This window comes from Rana temporaria, chromosome 10 (assembly GCF_905171775.1).
Source record: "Rana temporaria chromosome 10, aRanTem1.1, whole genome shotgun sequence".
In the NCBI taxonomy this organism is placed as follows: Eukaryota; Metazoa; Chordata; class Amphibia; order Anura; family Ranidae; genus Rana; species Rana temporaria.
Window position 1 is genome coordinate 115,851,514 of NC_053498.1, and position 24,317 is coordinate 115,875,830.

At 38.5% G+C, this 24,317-nt stretch overlaps 1 protein-coding gene across 3 annotated transcripts in view; it reads right to left on the reverse strand.

Annotated features, from left to right (window-relative positions):
- DRD2 (dopamine receptor D2) overlaps positions 1–24,317 on the reverse strand; it is a 356,750-nt gene that overhangs the window by 42,361 nt on the left and 290,072 nt on the right. For all 3 annotated transcript variants that reach the window (XM_040326018.1, XM_040326016.1, XM_040326017.1), the window contains exon 4: positions 3,622–3,758. In XM_040326018.1, coding sequence (XP_040181952.1) covers positions 3,622–3,758 — 137 coding nt within the window. The remainder of the gene's footprint in view (positions 1–3,621; positions 3,759–24,317) is intronic.

Sequence of the window (24,317 nt, forward strand, 5' to 3'; positions counted from 1 at the left end):
AGTACTGTGCAAACTGTTTGCGCTATATAAATCCTGTACAATAATAATAATAATAATAATAATAATTAAGCCCCATTGTTAATGTCAATGGAAGGAATAATGCCCCAAGGGCTGGATAAAGGCAAACAAAGGGCTACATCCCTTGCCTTAGATAGATTAATTGATATGTTAACATGTTAATTGATTAAGTTCCAATTGTCTAATGTTGGTTTAGGTTTGTAAGTAATAGGTTAATTATGTTTCTAAATTGATTTACATGTATTGATAGGTTGGACTTCTATTTCATTTGGCTATTAATTGGTTGGTTAAGTTACTCTCTTTTTTTTTTTTTTTTGTCTTGTTCATTTTTTTTTTCGTTTTCCAATTAAAGTGGATCTAAACCCAATCACTAACATCTCACATGAGCTTTAACACGCTACTGTAATTGTAAAACACATTTTTAATGTTTTAGATGTGCAACTTTTATTAAAATCATCCTTGGTGATTCTTCCATGAAGGTCTTTGTTCAGGTACTTCCTTTTATGCGGTGACAACTGTCTAGGAACTGTTCCCCAACATTATCGCCCTGTTACATAATCTCCCAATGGGAGAAGATTGCCAGTGCTGAGATGCAACAAAGGATAAACAAAGATGAGAACAGTATTGTATTTTATTTAAAAAATGGCAGTTGAAAATGACAAACAGTTATTTAGCAAGCAAAATGTCATTAAGGTTTATATGCAATTCACGTCTTGAAAAAAACAAAAAAAACTGAATAATGGCAGTATTACCACATACTGTAGTGTTTATGTTTATGTCATTGCATCAATTTGTCTGCAGATTAAGCCAAACAGTTAAAATGTACACTCACAAACCTTTTTATGCATGCACCAGCATTACAAAGGTGTTACAAAACTGCTATTATACTGAACATGCAACTAATTTATTAAAGGATCAGTTTTTTTATTAAAATAACTGGGTGACCCTTACTAAAGCAACTACATGATAGTGCATGCTGTATTAACACAATGCAAAGTCTAATAAATTGTGGAGCCATGCAAATTATTCATTTATGTTCCACGAGCCAGATGCACATCCAGTATCGTTAAAATGTAACCTTATAGTAAAGAGCCATTTATTCCAAACTGCATACAGCTGTTTCAGGCTTGTTGGCCATCATCAGTGCAGTGTATGGAAATCATAACTTTTAGGGAGTAGGGCTTACGACCCGACAAAACAATATAACTATACAGGTTATGGTAGGAAGGGACTAAAGGAATCAAAAAGCCCTCCAAATGAATCAGTGTACAGCACAGTGAAGCCTTCTTAGAAGAGAAGGTATTTACATTTATATATCCAAAAAATAGGACGATTTTTTGTAATTTCGGCACAGGGGGTGGAGCCATGCAAATTATTCCTTTATGCCCCAACAGTCAAATACACATCCAGAAATTCTGGTGTATAGTTCAGATTTAGATTACTATTAAAGAGCCAATTATTCCAAACTGCATACAGCTGTTTTATGCTTTTTGGCCATCATCAATGGAGTGTATGGAAACCTGTATTTTTTATGAAGACACGTACCAATGCAAAAGAAAAAAAAATGAATAAGAAAAAAAATAAAATAACGTAAATTAATGTGGTTTAAAGGTCAATGTTAAAAGTATATAAATTAATTTAAATAACATGCTTAGGGGTGCCTTATTCCTATATGCGAAGTAGGACACCTGTAGGGTGTACTTCATAAAAAGTTATTTTTAAACAAAAAAAACTATTATTGCTAAATAAGTTACTTCCCTGCCGTCCTCATGCTTGTAAGCAAAGTAGCCAGGGGATCCCATTTGACATCATACATCCCATTTAACTACAAATAAACATGACCATGTGTGATCAATGGCATCTGTCAGCATCTGTATACAGTTTTTTAACAATCATCAACCAGATGGAGAACTGTTATTTGTAGCGGGAGTATGATGGGAGAAGGTCGCCGTGGCACTGAGCGAGAAGTGCGCAGGTCATTATTCGGGACTGTCATTGGATCTACAATGATGGACAATGCAATAGAGGTTGGATTTACATTTGTGGACTTTGTCTTTTGGTAATGCTTTTAATATAGGGTTTTTTGTTCATGGTTTCTGTGTGCTTATTTACTTTTTTTCATTAATAAGTAATAAGGGGTACATTGTACACCTTATTCATTAATGCTGGTTGGAGGGGTTGATATATGGGAAGCTTCCAAATTCTGATAACCTCCCCTCTCCCACTGACACCCATAGTCATGATGCCAGAGATGTAAGGCCTTTTTCCCAATTTTCCAGGTTGCCCCCTGGCATAGTACCCTTCCAATGTTGAAGATATGTGACTGGTTATGGTTCAGGTGGGGGGCACAGTCTTGCTGCCCTTCTTTTTCCTGGCCAGCCAAATTTCATGCCTGGATAAGAGTATGGTATGGATATGGGCAGCTCCAGATACTGCAGCTGCTGACTTTTAAAAAAAGGACTCTTACCTGTCCAGGGCGCCCGCGATGTCCTCTCCCGAAGTCGACCCGTCCCTCGGCTCCAGGTGCAGGTGCCTGCATCTTCAGCAAGAGAATCAGGAAGTGAAGCCTTGCGGTGCTGCACATTCTGAATGGTGTGTTCTGGGACCTGTGTGTCTCCCAAAAGACAGCGGGGGGGATGAAGGAGGGGCCGGACATGGCATAGTTCACTGCAGATTCTGCCGTGCTCTTTCACTGGAAGTAGGAGCAGATACCTGTATTAGACAGGTATCTGCTCACCTCTCCCCCCGAAAAGTGGCAAATGTGATACCGGAGGGGGGGAAGAACCGGATCAGCGAAAGTTCCATTTCTGGGTGGAAATCCACTTTAACCTGGCTGATAAAAAAGGGAGGGGCAACTATTCTGTACCATACCAGGTACAGGTTCACAATTTAAGCCAGTGGGGGGCCAAAGCTGTCATTTTGTTGTGTTGGTATCTCCCTTATGAAATAAATGCCTCCTGGCTGCAATCAAAGCTTTGGGTGGGTGAAATGGCCATTTGGATCACCTGTTTAGTGACCTGCAAAGCTTGGATTTGCGTGGCTCATGCTTGACCCAATCCCAAGACACATCCAAAATGGTGGGGTGGTATAAAATAAATCAAACTGAATCAGTACACAGAACATAAGGTATTCACGTGTCCTTAAAATAGGAGGAACGTTGCTTATTTCAGGACAATATGCAGAGCCAGGCAAATCATTACTTTATACTTCATCAGTCAAATGCACAGAATCACTGGTGTATAGTGCAAATGTAGCCTAATAGTAGAAAATCATTTATTCAATCATAGTTATTAAAATGGTATGCAGTAAACATCCTAAAAGATCTATTTTAAAAAATGTTTGTCCATTTGTCTGCTCACAGTAAAAAAAAACAATACATATTTATTAAAACAATATTTATTAAATATTTATTAAAACAATCTACCAAATACAAGTTTGACATATAATGAAAAAACATAGTTACAATTATTTTGGTTCAAAAGTAATTTAGAGATATTTTCAACTGTACCAACACAAACCAAAACTGTGACATTAAGCAGGTAATGACATCAGGTCATCAAAAGAGAGTCTGAATATTAAGACTGTTTAAACTGCAATAATTACCTGTGTTATTGAGTCCAAATAAGAGGGGGCAAGAGATTGCAAATGAAAGGACCCAAACCACTGTAATCATGACAGTCACTCTTCGCTTGGAACTGTAGCGAGTATTGTATAGCATCGGCATTGCCACTGCTGTATACCTGAAACAAGTAGACATTATAAACAATTCATGTACAAATCTATTGCAAAAAAAGTGAACAAGTTTTACAGACATTAATCCTTTCTATGTACTGCACTTAAAGGGGTGTTCCAGTCATTTTCAATGTTTATTAAAAGTCAGCAGCTACAAAAAGTGTAGCTGCTGGCTTTTAATAAACATACACTCACCTGCTCCACGTTCCAGCGACGCGCCGGCCGGGGCTCCGCTCCTCTCTCCCCCTCTCCGGCCGGCGTCTTAATTTTAAGTGTGGGCACCCGGCCGTGACAGCTTTCAGCTTCACGGCCGGGCACCCACTGCGCATGCGCGAGTGGCGCTGCACCATCCAATTGGACAGGCGATCGCCTGGGACCTGTCACGTGTCCCAGACGATCGCCTACAGGGAGGGGCTGCCAAATAGCGATATGACGTATCGCCTTAGCAGCCCCTCAGCGGAAGGAGGAAGTGGGACAGGAAGTCCCACTCCTCCTGAAGCCCCCATTCCCACCCCAAAAAAATTCATGCCAAATGTGGCATGTAAGGGGGCGAGGAGTGGATTAGGCGGAAGTTCCACTTTTGGGTGGAACTCCGCTTTAAAATGTTGTTATAAGTGGTGCAGTAATGCCGCGTACACACGATCATTTTTCAGCATAAAAAAAAATTTGTTTATTCAAAAACGTTATTTAAAATGATCGTGTGTGGGCTTCACATAATTTTTCAGGTTCTGAAAAATGACAAAAAAAAATTCGAACATGCTGCATTTTTTAACGTCATTTTAAACAATGTCATTTTTCGGGTTGTAAAAAATGATCGTATGTGGGCTAAAACAACAAAAAAAAAACTGCGCATGCTCAGAAGCAAGTTATGAGACGGGAGCGCTCGTTCTGGTAAAACTACCATTCATAATGGAGTAAGCATATTCATCACGCTGTAACAGACAAAAAAGCGCGAATTGTCTTTTACTAACACGGAATCAGCTAAAGCAGCCCAAAGGCGAATGGAACTTCCCCTTTATAGTGCTGTCGTACGTGTTGTATGTCACCGCGCTTTGCTAGATCATTTTTTAAAAACAATGGTGTTTAGGCAACATCGTTTTAATTATGAAGTTGGGAAAACTTTGTTTTTTTGACATGCTGAAAAACAATGTTTTTTTTCATGCTGAAAAATGATTGTGTGTACGGGGCATTAGACTTTTTTTTCTGGAACTGTACCAACTAGGGATAGATAAAGTTATTTCAGTTAAATTTATTTTGCAGCAATTTCACTGTCAATTTCTGTGAAAATAGTCTCCAATTTTGCCAAATTTTCTGCGACAAGCTTTGCTTTAAAAAAATGTATTTACGAACACTTTCATATATTGGTTTTCAAAGCGTTTTCATGTTTTTTTTTCTGTATTTTTTATTGTCATTAGATTTTTTTCCCAGAAAACAAAATATACTTCAATAAAAGTTTTTTTGTGCCTGGTATTCATCATTAACCAACGATAAGCATTTTTTAAGCTCTCATTAAAAAATGCAATAGAAGAGTATATTTGATTATATTATCATTTAGTTTTATTGAACAATGCCATAAACAAGAAGTCGGCCTCAATTGAAAAAGGGCATATACATACGATCACATAATAACAAAGGTGCTAATGGGAAACAAAGAATAATGATTGTATTTATTCCAGGTTAACAGGGGTTGGTGGTCTGTACCCAAATCCACATAGGAAACTAGAGGCCTCAAGTGTTAAGTATATATTTGGGATTTGGAGATGCTGGTGGGAAATCAAACAAAACATTGTTTTCCTGTAGTCTAGTTAAATACTATTGAGTATTTTATATATATATATATATATATATATATATATATATATATATATATATATATATATATATATATATATATATATATATATATATATATATATATATATATAATAATGTGTCTATTACTTGCTTAATTTCAATTGTAAGGTTTGGATAAATGATTCCCAGATTTCAATTTTTTTTTTAACTTTAGTTTTTCTATGTAGGACGTCATCCACCCACTCTATACAAGACCAAAAGGTTAGTTTCTCCAAGAATAGTGCAATGTTTGAAAGGTCAGGATAAACATATTTATGCAAAACTGTATTTTTGGTTACTAGAGAAATAATAGTAAGAAGTCACTTGCATTCGAATCTGGTGCCAAGAATGTCTATTATGCTGTGCAGGGGTTAGAGGTAATTATTTAAAAGGGTTGTAAAGGTTTGTTTTTTATTTTCTAAATAGGTTACTTTAAGCTAGTGCATTGTTGGTTCACTTACCTTTTCCTTCGATTTCCCTTCTAAATGTTTTTTTGTTCTTTGTCTGAATTTCTCACTTCCTGTTCTTCCTCAGTAAGCTGTTCAGAAAGCTGTTCTAAATGAGTTTCCACCGCTCGGATGATGGGGGCAAGCTTACTGAGGAGAAACAGGAAGTGAGAAATTCAAACAAAGAAAAAAAACATTTAGAAGGTAAATCGAAGGAAAAGGTAAGTAAACCAACAAATGCACTAGCTTAAAGGAACCAATTTAGAAAATAAAAGACGAGCCTTTACAACCCCCTTAACTAGATGCATGCTAAAATATTGCACTATTGTAGTTATGAATTTTTTATTCTTGAGATATGGCAAAAAGCATAGACAATGTTGGTATTTTGATGTCCACATTTTTTACAGAAGGAGCTCATTAAGTAGGATCGGTAAGGAGTAATGTAGAAATTATGGTAGAATCTGAGGTTTTAGGTTACATAATTCAAGGTCAGATAAGTTGAGTCCTCAATTTCTAGTGGGTTGTTGTAAAGTGCAGTACCTGGTGATTGCCTGCCTACTCCCCTATATGAACTCCAACAATGTCTTGTAAATATTAAAATTGTATCAAAAAAATTATTTACCTTAGCACTTCCCTATCTAACTTAAAAGTGCTAAATTAAGCTGCTGTGAATACTATCAGTGATGATATAATGTAAGAGTACCCCTGGTGTTCTCAAACTTAATAAATACTAACTATGCATATAAAATGTCTAAACCACCAAACAACAATTGAAGGTATACATCAACAAATGAAATTATAACAAACATGATTGCAATAACCATTAGGCATGTGCATTTGTTTTCGTCCGAATGCATTTTCACTCGAATGTCTGGGATTTTCGTGTTCATTTTAACAAACGATAACGAACAAGCAGAATCCAAAATCCAAAAGATCAGACATAAAAAAGACTTTATTTTCATTTTGTTGCGACAAAAGTTCGATATAGATAGAATATTCGACATGGCGGTTACAATAGTGATCTGTGTCTATCGAACCTGCGGTTGAATGTGCCTAACCTAACTCTATTAGTCCAAGATTATTTGACATAGAAAGAAAAGACTTGACATAGAGAGAAAAGATTCGACATAGAGAGAAAAGATTTAACATTATAGAGACATGAAGATTCGAAGCAGACATTTATGGTCAAATGCTCCACCCATAGGCTAGAGAAGAATTCTAATATTGGTTGACTAGTAATAATAATTAATAAATATAATTATTACTTGTCATTCAACATTAGAATTCTATTATAGCTTGTGGGTGGAGCATTTGATTGGAAATGTACGATTTTGGCGTCGTAGTGTTTAGTTGCTTTGTCAAATGAGCTTAGAACATTTGATGGACACCATAAGCCTTCAATTGACAGATTCGACCTTAATTACTTTGGATTTTCGGACAAATGCATTTTTTAATGAAACAAATTAAATAAAAACTGATTTCAGGAGTAACTAAATACATGTATTTTTCAGACGAAAACAAAATTCTGCACATGTCTAATAACCATAAAAAACTGTAAATGCAAAAAAAACTATGCATATCATAAAAATGAGACCACTCTAAAACAATTCCTCATCTAATATTCACCAGGGAACAGGGTTTACAGTTCACATTTATGGTCCCCTATCTAGAAGACCACATCAAAGGGCAAATTGAGGGAGGTCAGTAGGCACAAGGGAGGATGTGGAGGAGATAGGAATGCCTTAAAGGAAAAATAGAGTGGTAGAAAGAGTATCTTTATTTGAGTTTACTACTGAATGCTCTAGTGCAAAATAATATTATGTGATCAATTCGTTTTTGTTGGAATTGCTTTATTGGTTTCTTCAAAAATTCTCACATTTAGTTGCTAAATAGTTTAGGCAAAAAATGCATTTTATCACAATGTAATTATTCGTTTTGGGTGGAACTGTTAAACAGTTATGTTATCACTTTATCAAGTAGGAGTAAATGTTTTTTATATTTTTTTATACAAAATATAGTTAAAGTGGAAAATATTGTGGAAGGTGTATTAATTACATAAAGAGGACACACTTTAAATTATACATTTTAAACAGTGTTGTAAAGCACATGGAAATGTGATTTATTTTTACATTTCTTAACACCTTCCTATCTGTCTATAGTACAATGACAGCCAGACAGGAGCAATGTTGTTCTGTCAGAACGTGCCTCTCGACACAGCCGATGACTAATCACTGTACCGGCTCACTGCCAGTACCATGTGATCACTGTGACCAATCACAGCGGATCACATGACACTTGTAAACAATGGATTGTGACCTTTCATGCCATCCATTGTATACAATTGTGTTGCTAGCTGTAAGTGGTCACAGCGATCACATCGTACAGACAGGGCCAATCATAGTCCATCTGTACCATGTGATTAGCTTTGGCCAATCACAGCTAATCACAACAAAAGACAATCATAATAATGCTAAAAAAAAATCACTTACCCAGGGTAGTACAGTGTTACTATGGTAACACAGCATTGCTCTGGTCACAGTGTATTAGAAAAAAAATTGTAAAAAAGAAAACAATTAAAAAAATATATATATATATATAATTTTACATTATCCCTGATCATCGACACGCCAGTTATATGATAATGCTGTACTGCACTGGTGACAGTATGATTTTTATTTCTTGATTTTACAAATAATTGTGACAAAAATTGCAATGCCTTTTACTAAATACCTTGGGCTGTCTGCTTTCCAAAAAAGGGTCATTTGGGGGTATTTGTATTATTTTGGCATTTTCAGACCTTAGATAGGGTGTCAGTACATTAGGACTGATCAATTTTCAGATACCGTATTTATCGGCGTATACCGCGCACTTTTTTGCCCTGAAAATCAGGGCAAAATCGTGGGTGCGCGGTATACGCCGATACCCGCTTTCCCGCACCGAGTTTGAATACTGCGCCAACATATACCGAGCGCAGTACACTCGTGTATTGTCGGGCAGTCTCGACTCCTCCCGCGCTGACGTCCTGGATGTACAGGACGTCAGCGCGGGTAGCCGAGCATTGCCAACAATACACGAGTGTACTGCGCTCTGTATATGTCGGCGCAGTATTCAAACTCGGTGCGGGAAACGAGCAGGGAGGACGTGAGGACGCCGCAGAAGGACGCCAGACCCAACAAGAGGACACCCGAAGCCGCAGACGGACACCGGACCCGACGAAGAGGACACCCGAAGCCACAAAAGGACGCCGGACCCGACGAAGAGGACACCCGAAGCCGCAGACGGACACCGGACCCAACGAGGCCGCCGATGGACGCCGCGCAAGACACCAAAACTGTAAGTACAAAAAAAAACGTATTTTCCACAGGATTCAGGGCAACTTTAGGGGTGCGCGGTATACGCGGGAGCGCGTTATACCGCGATAAATACGGTATATGGACTCTTTCCTACAGAATAAATAATAAACACTGATTTGGGTTATTTTCACCAAATAAATGTAGCAACATACCTATATTTATGAAGAAAGAATTTTTATTTGCAAATTTTATAACATAAATGAAGAAAAGTGCAATATTTTTTCATTTACTTAGAAAAAATAAAAACCCAGTGGTGATTTAACACCTCTGAAAAAAGCTCTATTTGTATGAAAAAAATAATAAACATTTCTTATGAGTACAGTGTTGCATGAACACCTAATTGTCATTCAAAGCATGACAGCACTAAAAGTTGAAAATTGGCCCGGTCAGGAAAGGTTAATAAATCTTTAAAAGGTTTTACACTATGCGAGCCTCTTCTCTCTTATTTTTCCTGAGTTGCTACTGAAAGGAGAGTCTGCAAATTGGAGGAAGAAAAATAAATAAGGATAAGTGGTCAACACCATCTGGTACACACCTCACATTTTTAGAAAGATTTTATTATATCTTTTCATGTGACAACACTGATGCCTCGTACACACGATCGGTTTTCCCGGCGGACTTCTGTTGGTTTGTTACAAAACTAGTCTCCAAACTTTTTGATACCACCTCGTAAGTTTGACAACACTATGGCGTTGAATTACCCCATAGACTGATCACAGCCTTTTTGCCTTTAGTAAATCAACCCCTGAGTGCTCAGCTATACACTTACAACATTAAAATTGAATTGGTTACTGAGACTTTTAGAGACGGAAACTCCTAAAAAAAGTTATTTTCTCCTTGCACCTTATAAAGAGGTCAAATCAATTCCATGGAGGCCTAGTATATTTTGTTAAGTAGAGAACTTTATGCACAAGCATGTGGAATATTTCCAAAAGTTTACATTTTATTAGTAGTGACAATGTCCTTCATGGGGTGAATGTGGAAAGGATGATTTCTCTCCTGGTAGTAAAGATGGAATTGGCATGCCTCCAATTTTTCAAGACTAAGCGAGAGACGGTAGTAAAGATGGAATTGGCATGCCTCCAATTTTTCAAGACTAAGCGAGAGACTTGTCATCTTCCCTATAGTTACTTGTTCTCCGTTTTGCTACTTATTCATATCGGATAAAGCAGGATTTAATATTTAACTCTCTAATGATAATGAAGAAAACAGCAAGTACAATTCTGTATGTGTGACATTTCCAGAGTATTAGACGCTTCACCAGGGAAATCACATCCAAGGCCTTACTAGCAGAAAATCAATGATCTCTGCAAGCTTTGTAGTGTTATAAATGTTTCCTTCACAATAAAGCCACGTCTTTCTTATACAGACTAATACACAACAGCAAGATCTAAAACAGAATGGAAATATTGCATTTAAAGTGGTTCTAAAGCCTTGTATTTTGTTTCTTTAAAAAAATAAACACATCATACTTACCTGCTTTGTGCAATGGATTTGCACCTCGCAGCCTGATCCTCCTCTTTTCGGCTCTGGGGGCACTGGTGTATGTTCACTCCTGAGTCGCCTCTGTGCGTGTCTGTGGGACACACAGAGTTTGACTCAGTCCAGCCTGCTGTTCCCTCCTCACTGTGATTGACAGCAGCTAGAGCCAATGGCTGCTGCTGTGTCTCGGCCTATCTGGAGAGAGAGTCCCGGGAGAGCCTCAGCTTATATGCACATGACTTGAACAGGATCAGGCTCATGTGAAGCCCCATACACACTATCAGGCCCTGTACACACGACAGAGTTTCTCGGCAGAATTCACCGAGAAACTCGGTCAAAACCCGGATTCTGCCGAGAAACTCTGTCGTCTGTACAGTTTTGGCTCGATGGAGCCGGCGAGGAGCTCGACGAGAAAATAGAGAACATGTTCTCTATTTTCTCGTTGTTCTATGGGAGAAGGCGGCCCGCCGAGCTCCTCGGCGGCTTCATCCCAGAACTCGACGAGGAACTCGACGTGCTTGGCACGTCGAGTTCCTCGGCCGTGTGTACGGGGCCTGAGTTTTCCTGTTGGTTTTCTCTTCAGGTTTACCAAAACCATGTAGTACAAGGACCTGCCTGATTGCATTTAAATTGGAACGCTTAAGGTTTGACCTCATATTAGATGGTTTAAGAATTAGGTGGTGCTGCTGCACACCAATGTTTTTATATATTTATGCACAGAATGCATGAAGGTAAAAAAAAACTTGTGTCTGTACAATCTCTTTAACCACTTCCCGACCGCCTCATGTAGATATACGTCGGCAGAATGGCACGGACAGGCACATCAATGTACCTGTACGTGCCTGCCTAGACGTGGGTCGGGGGTCCGATCGGGACCCCCCCCCCGCTACACGCGGCGGTCGGGTTCCCTCGGGGAGCGATCCGGGACGACGGCGCGGCTATTTGTTTATAGCCGCTCCGTCGCGATCGCTCCCCGGAGCTGAAGAACGGGGAGAGCCGTATGTAAACACGGCTTTATAGGGGAGACTCGATCGATGACGTCATTCCTACAGCCACACCCCCCTACAGTTGTAAACACACACTAAGTGTACACTAAATCCTACAGTGCCACCTGTGGTTAACTCCCAAACTGCAACTGTCATTTTTACAATAAAGAATGCAATTTAAATGCATTTTTTGCTGTGGAAATTACAATGGTCCCAAAAATGTGTCAAAATTGTCCGAAGTGTCCGCCATAATGTCGCAGTCACGAAAAAAATCGCTGATCGCCGCCATTAGTAGTAAAAAAATAAATAAATAATAAAAATGCAATAAAACTATCCCCTATTTTGTAAACGCTATAAATTTTGCGCAAACCAATCGATAAACGCTTATTGCGATTTTTTTTACCAAAAATAGGTAGAAGAATACGTATCGGCCTAAACTGAGGAAAAAAAAATTATATATGTTTTTGGGGGATATTTATTATAGCAAAAAGTAAAAAATATTGCATTTTTTTCAAAATTGTCGCTCTATTTTTGTTTATAGCGCAAAAAATAAAAACCGCAGAGGTGATCAAATACCACCAAAATAAAGCTCTATTTGTGGGGAAAAAAGGACGCCAATTTTGTTTGGGAGCCACGTCGCACGACCGCGCAATTGTCTGTTAAAGCGACGCAGTCCCGAACTGTAAAAACACCTTGGGTCTTTAGGCAGCATATTGGTCCGGGGCTTAAGTGGTTAAACAGTGTGTGCTAAATATAACCTTAACAAGTCTCTGAAGGATTTTTCATCAGTCTTATATACTGTATACAGTATATGTTTGATTATTTCAGGACTGCAGGTTAAGAAAAATGGAAATATTTTTTATTTTATTTAAGTATTTATTATGTTTCAAAAGAAAAAGAATAATACAAAAACTATTACTACTACTATTACTAGTGACAATGTCCTTCATGGGATGAATGTTGAAAGGATGATTTTTCTCCTGGTAGTAAAGATTACATTTTACAGGTATATTTTTACCATACAGAGCCATTTGGTCCTATAACTTTAGTACAAAGTTGGGCTTTAACAAGGCAATTGCATTTTGTGCAGTAAGTGTTTACTGTACCGTGAATGAAATATTTTTTCTCATTATTTAATATGAATGAAACCACAAACTAAAAAAGGTTAATTTGCATTTTCTCAATATTAATGTTTTAATAATGTGCTTAGTTTAAATCTGAATTGTATCTTCTGTTTTTGGATGAAGTTATATTCATTGTACTTTATAAACTTTACTTTTGTTAGAGATGAGTAAATCAAGTACTATCCATCCTGCCATTGATTCCTGCCAATACTTCTGTACTTTAAAACCTAAAAAAACACACGTTCATTGGTTTGGAAACACACAGACATCTTAAAGTAGAACTAGAGGCAAACTCTGAAATACGCAGTTGAAATATTATACTGTATATATTTCAGGGTTTTAAATATAATGAGAAAGGATTAACCACTTCAGCCCTGGACCATTTGGCTGCCAAATGACCAGGCCACTTTTTGCGATTCGGCACTGCGTCGCTTTAACGGACAATTGCGTCGTGCGACGTGGCTCCCAAACAAAATTGACGTCCTTTTTTTCCCCACAAATAAAGCTTTCCTTTGGTTGTATTTCATCACCTCTATGTTTTTTTATAAACAAAAATAAAGCGTCAATTTTGAAAAAAAAGCAATATTTTTTACTTTTTGCTAGAACAAATATCCCCCAAAAAATCTATAAAAAAAATAGTTTTCCTCAGTTTACGTCGATACGTATTCCTCTACATATTTTTGGTAAAAAAAATCGCAATAACCATTTATTGATTGGTTTGCGCAAAAGTTATACAAAATAGGGGGATAGTTTTATTGCATTTTTATTAATATTTGTTTTTACTAATACTGGCGGTGATCAACATTTTTTATCATGACTGCGACATTATGACGGACTTATTGGACACTTTTGGCGCTATTTTATACTGTGATCAGTGCTATAAAAATGCACTGGTTACTGTGTAAATGTGACTGGCAGAGAAGTGGTTAACCACTAGGGGGCTGGGAAAGTGTTAAAGGAGCTGTAAATAAAAAAAAAAATGTTATGCTGGAATTACTGTTTACAGGGTATAGAGATATATTAGTTAACTGATTCATTTTAAAAACGATTAAAAATAGATACAAATCAATCATATAATGTACCTGTAGTTTCTAGTTTCGTTTTTGCATGTTGTTTCCTGCCTCTCTTCTGTACAGAGCAACAGAGCCAATACAGGGCAGTGATGGTTTGGAAAACTAAACTGATTGGTGCTGAGGGGTTTTAGACACACAGTAATCACACCTCCTTGATTAGTGACCACAGAGAGAAAGCTTCCAGCACTGTGGTTATCAGGAAACAGACAACCAGGAAGTGTGGAGGTCAGAGAAGAATTACAGCAACTTGAGAGCAAAACAAACAATGAGGACATGAACACAGCACTGCAATAAGGTAAAGGAAGCTATTAAGAAAAAACAATTTCCTTTACAAACCCTTTAAGTGTGTCCTAGGGAGAGATTCTAACTGTTTGGGACTGTGACTACGAGTGACACATCACTGATCGCTGCTCCAGATGAGAGGGAGCACACGATCAGTGACAGTGCCACTAGGCAGAACGGGGAGATACTGTATTTAAACCCATTCTTCAGCTTTGTGACCTAATCGCGGGACACCGGCGGACATCGAGTCCACGGGTTCCGCAGGCACAGTCACGGAGCTCACGGCAGGCGCGTGCATGATGGCAAATTCAAAGAGATGTAAATATACGCCGATTTGCCTGTCGGTGCCATTCTGCCTACGTAAATACTTGTGAGCCGGTTCTTAAGTGATTAAAGGCCAAGTTCATCTTGAATAAATAAAGAATTAATGCACATATTATAGCGGAAAAAAATTGTTGCATTCATAATTTTTTTCACAGGACCCTGCAAAACATTGCACCTACAATCAGCAGGTTGCAGGTGCAATGTCAGGCTCCTGCACACTCTCCCTCCAGCTCTCTGCCCATACCTCTGCATGGGCTTTCAGTTAGAAAGCCAGATGAAGTGTCAATGGACTACTACTGTGCTGATTACTTTACTCACAGTCCATTAAAAATGATAAGTCCTTCAGCTGCGGTGGCATTCTGGACATGCAGTTTATTGATTCACAAATCTCTTGGGCTCTGTGGGTAGTAGGAGGGAACATTTTATATGTTATACCCTCAATACAGATATAACATGTAGCATGTCCTGTTTTTACTGCTATTTGTCTTTTTGATAGGGCTACTGTTCTGATGACAATGGTTTCATCAGACATCAGACAGTGAGGGGAAGTTTGCAACGGAGCCACGGGGAGAAAAAAAAACATTCTGTTGGTTGACAATGGTGTGTATGTAATCAATGAAGGACTTGCTTTAAAGTTGTTGTAAAACCCTCTTGTATACCCAGTGAAATGAATAGTCTCAAGTGATGATGAAGATTATGAGATTGTTGAATAGATCATGGATGACACATATGCAGCTCCTAACACAACATCTCCCTACTTCCCCCCTGGTACAACACACCTCATTCAGACCCAAATCCATCTTCAATCCCACACATGTTAAAGGCGCATATATACAACATTTTTATCAGGTGGTATACTCATAAATCTCACACCATTTCCCACCCAAACCTCACCGAAAAGGAGAAACTGGCATCGTACAGTTTAGCTGCTTGTCGAATCTTCTTAGAACTTTCGACAGACACCATGAGCCTTCAATGACAGATTCGACGTTTGCATGTTTTTTGCTGCTTCGTCGAATCTCCGTCATTCATGTCGAATGGTCTACCTCAACACTGTCTCTATAAAAATGTTGAATCTTTTCTCTCTATGTTGAATCTTTCCTTTCTATGTAGAATAATCTTGGACTAATAGAGTTAAGGTTAGGCACATTCGACCACAGGTTTGATAGACACAGATCGCTATTGTCAGCGTCATGTCGAATCTCCTATCTATATCGAACTGTTGTAGCAACGAAAACTAAAAAAGCATTTTTTTATGACGGATCTTTCGGATTTCAGATTCTGCGCTTTTGTTTTCGATTGTTAAAACGATAACGAAAATACCCTAAATTCGGACGAAAATGCATTCGGACGAAAAGGAATGCACATGTCTATCATCTAAAAAGCAATTTTAATGGTTTTACCACAAGGAAACTGTACAGCCATATTTAGACACAATGTAAAACTGCTATAATAAAGAGTTGTGGTAAGATTGTTAAAATAGTGCAATGTCTATCTGACTGAATATCTGTTTTTGCAACTTCAATTGAGTTTTAAGTAAAAGCAGGCATATTAGATTTATCGTGTTGACAAGGCACAAAACATTACAATTCAGACAGGTACCCAAAAAAGGAACATACTGCTGTAATTTGTCATTTTTAGACTGATATTGCACTTTAACAATACTTTTTTACCGATTTTTATGATGTTTGCTGGCAATATATGGCTCCTTAGTAAGATCCTATCTAAGTCTTTAGAAATATTGATCCAAGACTGCAGTCTCCAAGTGCAGCTGCAAGATCTTTTCTCTGGTAAATTTATGTATTTTTTTAGAATTATGTTTATTCAATTCTTTGTGATCCATGCTGGATATGATACCCCACCATGTTGTTATGTTATCACAAAAGAATGATCAGTGGGAGAATGTATTTTCTGTATGCTATAATGTTGCTTTACTTTCACTAATTCTTCCTTCAAAGAAGCTTTGAAAACATGGTACAGTTCTAAGTTCGGAATCTCTTCTCTCTTGGAAGCATTTAGTTCATTCAAACACTTCAGCATGATATGTAAGAAGTAATGTTAGACAGCTGAACTAGCCTCTAGTGTCTGATACTTCCCAAAGTACTTTATGTTGTATGCATGTGTATGTAATCAACAAGGATGCCGATAAATGTGTTTGTCAAGTACAATAATGAGGCCTACCCTATGCCAGCCAAGCACATTATTGTGGTGCTTACACCTGCATTATGTTTCAGGACCTATCACCACTTTAACCACTTGTCAACCACCCGCCGTCAAAAGACGGCGGGAGGAAGACCCTGTTGTTCTGGGCAGACGTCATATGACGTCGCGCCTTTAAACGCCACTAGGGGACTTTCTTCATAACTATAAGTCAAAATGTATTATGCTACATTTCTTTGGTGAAAATAACCCAAATCAGTGTTTATTATTTATTATGTAGGAAAGAGTCCACTGTATACGACCACAACATACAGGGATACACAATGTAATACTGATATATAATCTCACACATAGGTTGGACTTGATGGACTTGTGTCTTTTTTCAACCTCACCCACTATATATATATATATATATATATATATATATATGAAAATTGATCAGTCCTGATGTCTCCACTGGGTTTTTAATTAATTTCTAAATAAGCAAACAAAAGACTGAAAATGTTGAAAAAAATGTGTTTTTCTTAGTCATTTAAAAGCAAAATCAAAGGATGAGGTAAGTGAAGGAGGACTGCACTAAAGTAAAGGAAGCTATTTAGGGAAAACTTGTTTTACCTTTACCACCCCTTTAATGATCAAAGAGAGGCTTTATAAGTACTGAAGAAACACTGCTTGTATGTCCTAAAGATAGTGTAGTGGTTATGGTGAATATCTTTGGTGTGGGCTTAGCAATTCAGCTATTCAGCATTCCCACGCATTTTCTGCTGGAAATGCATTTTCTAGTATCAAATAATGTTTAATATTAGAATATTTTCTTCCTGGCAATAGAAATGTAAGCTAAATATGTAAAATGGTTAACTTACTAGTGGATATCCTAATTTAATTTTTGCCCGGAATTCCCCATGATACATTTTCTGAAAGCAGGTGACTTACAGAATAAAAACACAATAGTTACAGGTATTTGGCAGGCACATTTTTTTTTATATGTGGCATGATATTAGTGCAATTGTTTATCAAATCTATTGTTTTATTTAAAAACAATTCATGTTCCTTTAAAAAAAAATGTTTTAAATATCATGCTGAGTCAAGTAAATAAATGCAAAATATGCCAATACTTATGATACGCATATGTGACACCTAATAGGTGACACTTTAAAACCCTTTACAACTAATCCGTTTAGAGGTGCCTGTTGATAATGGCCATTAAACTATTTCTCCCACTTTGGATAAATGTACTTGTGTGAGCTATACATGTGTTTTTGTGTCCGTATGTGTGTAGGAGGATTCCATTTTTTATTTTAATATATTTTAATTTTTAAACCCTTTTTCCTTTTTTTCACTTAATTGCTGTCCCCAAGAGGCTGGAAAACCTTTTATAGGATAGCATTACAGAGTGATAGGTACATTTCACATTGCAATTAGGGGTCTCTTGGACCTCGATTGCCTCCTTTGAACTTCCCCTAACCAGATGAAGTAAGGACTGTACTTGATTGGCTGTTTTCCTTGCCGCATTAACAAAGATCTGACAGCTCTAAATCTAGAAGCGCTCAGAGTTAAGTGCTTCTGGATTCAATGCTCACAGGGGAGATTGAGAAATCAATGTTTCTCATCTCCCCTCCAACCTACATGCCGAAATGGACAACAAAACACATGTTGAGGGGACAAACAGTTTCAAGTGCTTGGACGGCTTCATAGCTGCTCAAATCACTTTTATATGAAAGCCAAAAGCCAACTCTGTAAAAAGTAAACAAACTTTGTTTACAACGAACTACTGCACTGTAATATGTTATGACGGTGGCAGTAAATAGATTAAAGTGGTTTTAAACCCTTTTAGGTACCCAGTTGAATAGCCTCGGATGATACACAGAAACAAAAAAAATCATCCTACATAAGTTGTACCTGTATAACTGCAGTCTTCTCTTCTCTACAGCTGTTTAAATTCCATCATTTATACAGCTTGTCTGATCTTTCAGGGGCGGGTAGCTGAAGTTATACTCTTCAGAGCTCAGCAAGAGCAGATTGGAGGGAAGGGACACACTCCCCATTAACACAGTGCACAGAAACAGAGCTGAGGCCGTCAATCACAGACTGTGTGCTGGAGCTTTCTCCCCGTTACCTTTTTACCTCATGGTGTCAGCAAAACCTGTCAATCATGCAAACCTGACTCATGCAAATGTCATCAGACAGAAATTATGCTTAGTGTTCTGGATTGAGACCATCACTTACTATAGAAGAATATAACATGTCATATTACCAAAAATTATAATTGCTGAGGCGACATAAGCCTTATGTTAGGGAAATTGTAAAATCTGTATATACTGGTAATTGTATTCTATTTTTTATGTTTGTCTATGCATTGCACATTGCACTCATTGTGCACACAGCACTAATAATGTTTTCATTACATGTTGCATTCTTTTGAGTCCTGATTAGAATTTAGCCTGCCTATGTTACGTCCCTTGTTACCATAAAAGTTCCATTATAATATTAATGTGATACCTATGTAATCATGTGTATAAAAAACTTCAATTGCACCAAATAAACAGAACAGTTATTTGAAAAGATGCTGAGTGTATCTTTATGTGTCTGTTCCCTACTGCAGAAGGTATTTTTATTTGGAACCACTAATCAAAGTGAGGATAGGAGTTGACTATTTATAAAATTTCCAGAACAGTTGACAAACTTTGCCTAGGAGGGGATTTACAGGTGACCATAAGAATCCGAAACAAGGAGCTTGAGACGATCCAAGTATTTCTTATAATTAGCTGGCTGAGGTAAGCCCTTTACTTACATTTTGCTTACATTTGAGTTATCAGACTTCCTTGATTGGTAAGGCATATTTGGGACATTGGGTACCTAATTTACTTCCAAAATGAACTTTATTGATTGGTGATTGGTGGTTGTATGTTATGTTTCCACTGTCTACTGTCCATCTGAGTGTTTAAGATAAGAAAATGAAGAATAGTGCTGTTATCAGGTTATATAAAGCACATATATGCTGTAATAATAGTTTAGAGGCAAGAGGGTATAGGCACAAGTAGAGGAGATAAAAAGACTGGCTAGTCATTATGTACATTAAATTAAGTAAGGGAATGAAGGGTAAGAGACCCTCAAAAATGCAAAAAAGTGCAGTTCTGCCTATACCGAGCCCCTAGATAAATGGTTAAAGTGGGGTGAAAGGGATATCAGAGAACACAATAAGGCCCCTTTCAAACTGGGGCAGGAGTGACATCAGCGGTAAAGCAATGCTATTTTTAGCGGTGCTTTACCGCCAATTTTGTGGCGCTATTCGACCGCTAGCGGGGCAACTTTACCCCCTGCTAGCAGTCGAGAAAGGGTTAAAAACCACCGCCAATGCGCCTCTGCAGAGGCTCATTGCCGGCAGTGTGAAAGGGGTCTAAGAAAAGCAGATTTTATCGAGGTAAAACTAATATAAACAGGAACATTTTGAAGAGAGTTAAAAGAAAGTGAGAATGATATACAGGTGTTGTGTAAAAATTGGAAACAATTTAAGTGATTTTAGAAAGATAACCATGTATATGCATGAATGGTTGTGCTGTTGCTCTGTGGTGACATGACTCCCTCCCTTTTCCCTTTCTCATGAAAAAAGAATGTGCTGGATGAGACATTAGTGATAACTGGCAAGGTCATGATATAACTACGAGTAATGGTAATTATAACAAATTGTACTGGGTTAATTAATCTGATAAACAATGTGATAAAATGAAGGTTAAATATAAAAGTGCACATAGTATAGAATAAAACAAGTTAAACATTTTTTGACAGTGGAAACAGTGCATTTAAAAAAAAGGAAATGAGGTAAAACGTCCTCCTTTAACCACTTAACCCCCAGACCATATTGCTGGTCAAAGACCAGAGTACTTTTTGCGATTCGGCACTGCGTCGCTTTAACTGACAATTGCGCGGTCGTGCGACGTGGCTCCCAAACAAAATTGGCGTCCTTTTTTCCCCCACAATAAATCTTTCTTTTGGTGGTATTTGATCACCTCTGCGGTTTTTAGTTTTTGCGCTATAAACAAAAATAGAGCGACAATTTTGAAAAAAATGAATATTTTTTACTTTTTGCTGTAATAAATATCCCCCAAATATATATAAAAAAACTATTTTTTTCCTCAGTTTAGGCCGATACGTATTCTTCTACATATTTTTCGTAAAAAAAAATCGCAATGAGCGTTTATTGATTGGTTTACGCAAAAGTTATAGCGTTTACAAAATAGGGGGTATTTTTATGGCATTTTTATTAATATTTTTTTTTACTAGTAATGGCGGCGATCAGCGATTTTTTTCGGTACTGCGACATTATGGTGGACACTTCGGACACTTTTGACACATTTTTGGGACCATTGGCATTTTTATAGCGATCAGTGCTATAAAAATGCATTGGATTGCTATAAAAATGCAACTGGCAGTGAAGGGGTTAACACTAGGGGGCGGGGAAGGGGTTAAGTATGTCCCTGGGTGTGTTCTTACTGTGGGGGGGTGGCCTCACTAGGGGAAATCACTGATCTTCTGTTCATACATTGTATGAACAGAGGATTAGCATTTCCCCCCCCTGACAGGACCGGGAGCTGTGTGTTTACACACACAGCTCCCGGTCCCCGCTCTGTAACGAGCGATCGCGTGTGCCCGGCAGCAATCACGCCCACCTGGCACGCGCACGGGAGTCGGGGCGAGTGGGGGGCGTGTGCACGCGCCTCTGGCGGCGCATCCCTAGTTCCCTGCGAGAGAGCCGACGTACAGCTACGGGCTGTCGAGCAGGAGAGCCAACCTGCCGCCGTAGAATGACGGCGGCAGGTCGGCAAGTAGTTAACCACTTAAGACCCGGACCATTATGCAGGTTAAGGACCTTGCCCCCTTTTTTCCCCACAAATAGAGCTTTCTTTTGATGGTATTTGATCACCTCTGCGGTTTGTATTTTTTGCGTTATAAACAAAAATAGAGCGACAATTTTGAAAAAAAACAATATTTTTTACTTTTTGCTATAATAAATATCCCAAAAAAGTATATATATAAAAAAAATGTCCTCAGCTTAGGCCAATACGTATTCTTCTACTTATTTCTGGTAAAAAAAATCACAATAAGCGTTTATTGATTGGTTTGCGCAAAAGTTATAGTGTTTAAAAAATAGGTGATAGTTTCATGGCATTTTTATTAATATTTTTTTTTTTACTACTAATGGCGGCAATCAGCGATTTTTTTCATGACTGCGACATTATGGCGGACACATCAGACACTTTTGACACAATTTTGGGACCATTGTCATTTTCACAGCGAAACGTGCTATAAAAATGCACTGATTATTGTGAAAATGACAATGGCAGTGAAGGTGTTAACCACTAGGGGGCACTAAGGGGTTAAGTGTGCCCTAAGGGAGTTATTCTTACTGAAGGGGGGTGTGGCTGTAGGTGTGACGTCACTGATCGTCGTTCCCTATAACAGGGAACAGATGATCAGTGACACTGCCACAGAGAAGAACGGGGAAGGCTTGTTTGCACCCACCTCTCCCCGTTCTTCAGCTCCTGTGACCCGATCGCGGGACACCGGCGGCGATCGGGTCCCGCGGGCGTGGTCACGGAGCTTCGGACCGGGTGGACACTTAAAGGGCAACGTACCTGTACGTGCCTGTGCCCAGCCGTGCCATTCTGCCGGCGTATATCGGTGTTAGCCGGTCCTTAAGTGGTCAAGGAGATATACCTGTGTAACTGGAATTAGAGTGCAATATTGAAATTATCACTCAAATATCAATTTCTCCTATGATATGTTAATTTTGTTAATGATTTAGATATATTTTAATTGGTTTTAACAACCTTTGGTTAAAATTAAATACAGGTTATTGGGACAATTTGTAATATGGGTTTACCTCAGATTAAGATGAGGTTGTTAATTATAATACAGCTGTCATACTATTTAACAAAGCCAAGATGGATGGGATACATGGGAAATTTTTACACAAAAATTAGATCTAAAGGTCTCAAAATACAACTTGATTTGCAGTCCATGATGTAAGAGAAATAAATAAAAATATTACCAAGTCCACACACCCTGTTGGGATAGATGCCACCTGCAGCCAGCTGTTTTATAGTTGTTGATCTCGCTGACGATTTTTCTGGTCTTTAATTTACAGATTATTGGTACTTTTTGTTTTTATTTATTTTTTATTTTTGAAATCCAAAGCAGAATGTGTGGATTGTGAAAGGATGTGTACCTTTTCCTTGTACTGTAAGTGCAATGGTAAGGTAAAAAAAAAATGTATTTATGAACATCTCTGCATGACCACACAGTATTGTTATAATATACATTTTTGTGACATCAGTTGGAAACTAGGAGCCAGATTCACAGAGGAGATACGGCGGCGTATCTCCTGATACACCGTTGTATCTCCTGTCGTATCTATGCGGCTGATTCATAGAATCAGTTCCGCATAGATAGCCCTAAGATCCGACAGGTGTAATTGACTTACACCGTCGGATCTTAGGATGCAATACCTCGGCGTCGGGTATGCAAATGAGCAGTTACGGCAATCCACAAAGTTTTTTCCCGTCGTTACGTCGTCGCTAGTAATTTTTTCCCGTCGCAAATTTACACCTGCTTTAACATGGCTTAACTTTAGTCGAGCCATGTTAAAGTATGGCCGTCGTTCCCGGGTCGAATTTCAAATTTTTTTTTTTTGGCGTAAGACGTCGGGGAATACGAATGGACGCTACGCACGTCGCCGTTCTAAAAAATTACGCCACATCGCGCAAAGCACGGTGGCAATTTCAAAACTGAGCATGCGCAGTACGTCCGGCGCAGGAGCGCGCCTAATTTAAATGGTACCCGCCCCATTTGAATTGGGCGGGCTTGTGCAGGACGTGTTTACGATACACCGCCGCAAGTTTACAGGTAAGTGCTTTGTGGATCAGGCACTTACACTGAAAACTTGCGGCAGTGTAACGTAAACGGGTTACGTTACACAGCCGCAATTCTACGAGAATCTGGCCCTAGGTACTTGCGTTATCTTGCTAAAACTAACAACAGAGCAAGTAAACAGAAATTATAATATTGCCAGGAAATTTTTAATTTTGAAATATGAAGCCGGAGTTCTGGATTTCTTACACAAAGAGCATGATAGAAAAAAATGTAGATATATTTCATGCAAGCTGGACCCAGTAATAAAGTGTTCACCCGGCTATATCAGAGCAGTAGCTGTATTCAAGGTCCAACTACAGTGTAGACAAAGTCACGCATTATTTTGGTCAATTATTTAACCACTTGGGATCCGCCTGCCGTCAATTGACGGCTACAGTGCGGATCCCAATCTCCAAAGTGCCGTCAATTGACGTCCGCCCCTTAGGGCGGTCCCCGCGCGCGCTCCAGAGCGCGCTGCGGGGAAAATCTGTGTTGGCCGTGTCCCTCGGACACAGCCAATTACAGATCGCCGCGAACGGCCAATCAGAGTGGCCGTTCGCAAGGCGATCTGTGCGGCCAATGAGAGAGGATCTCA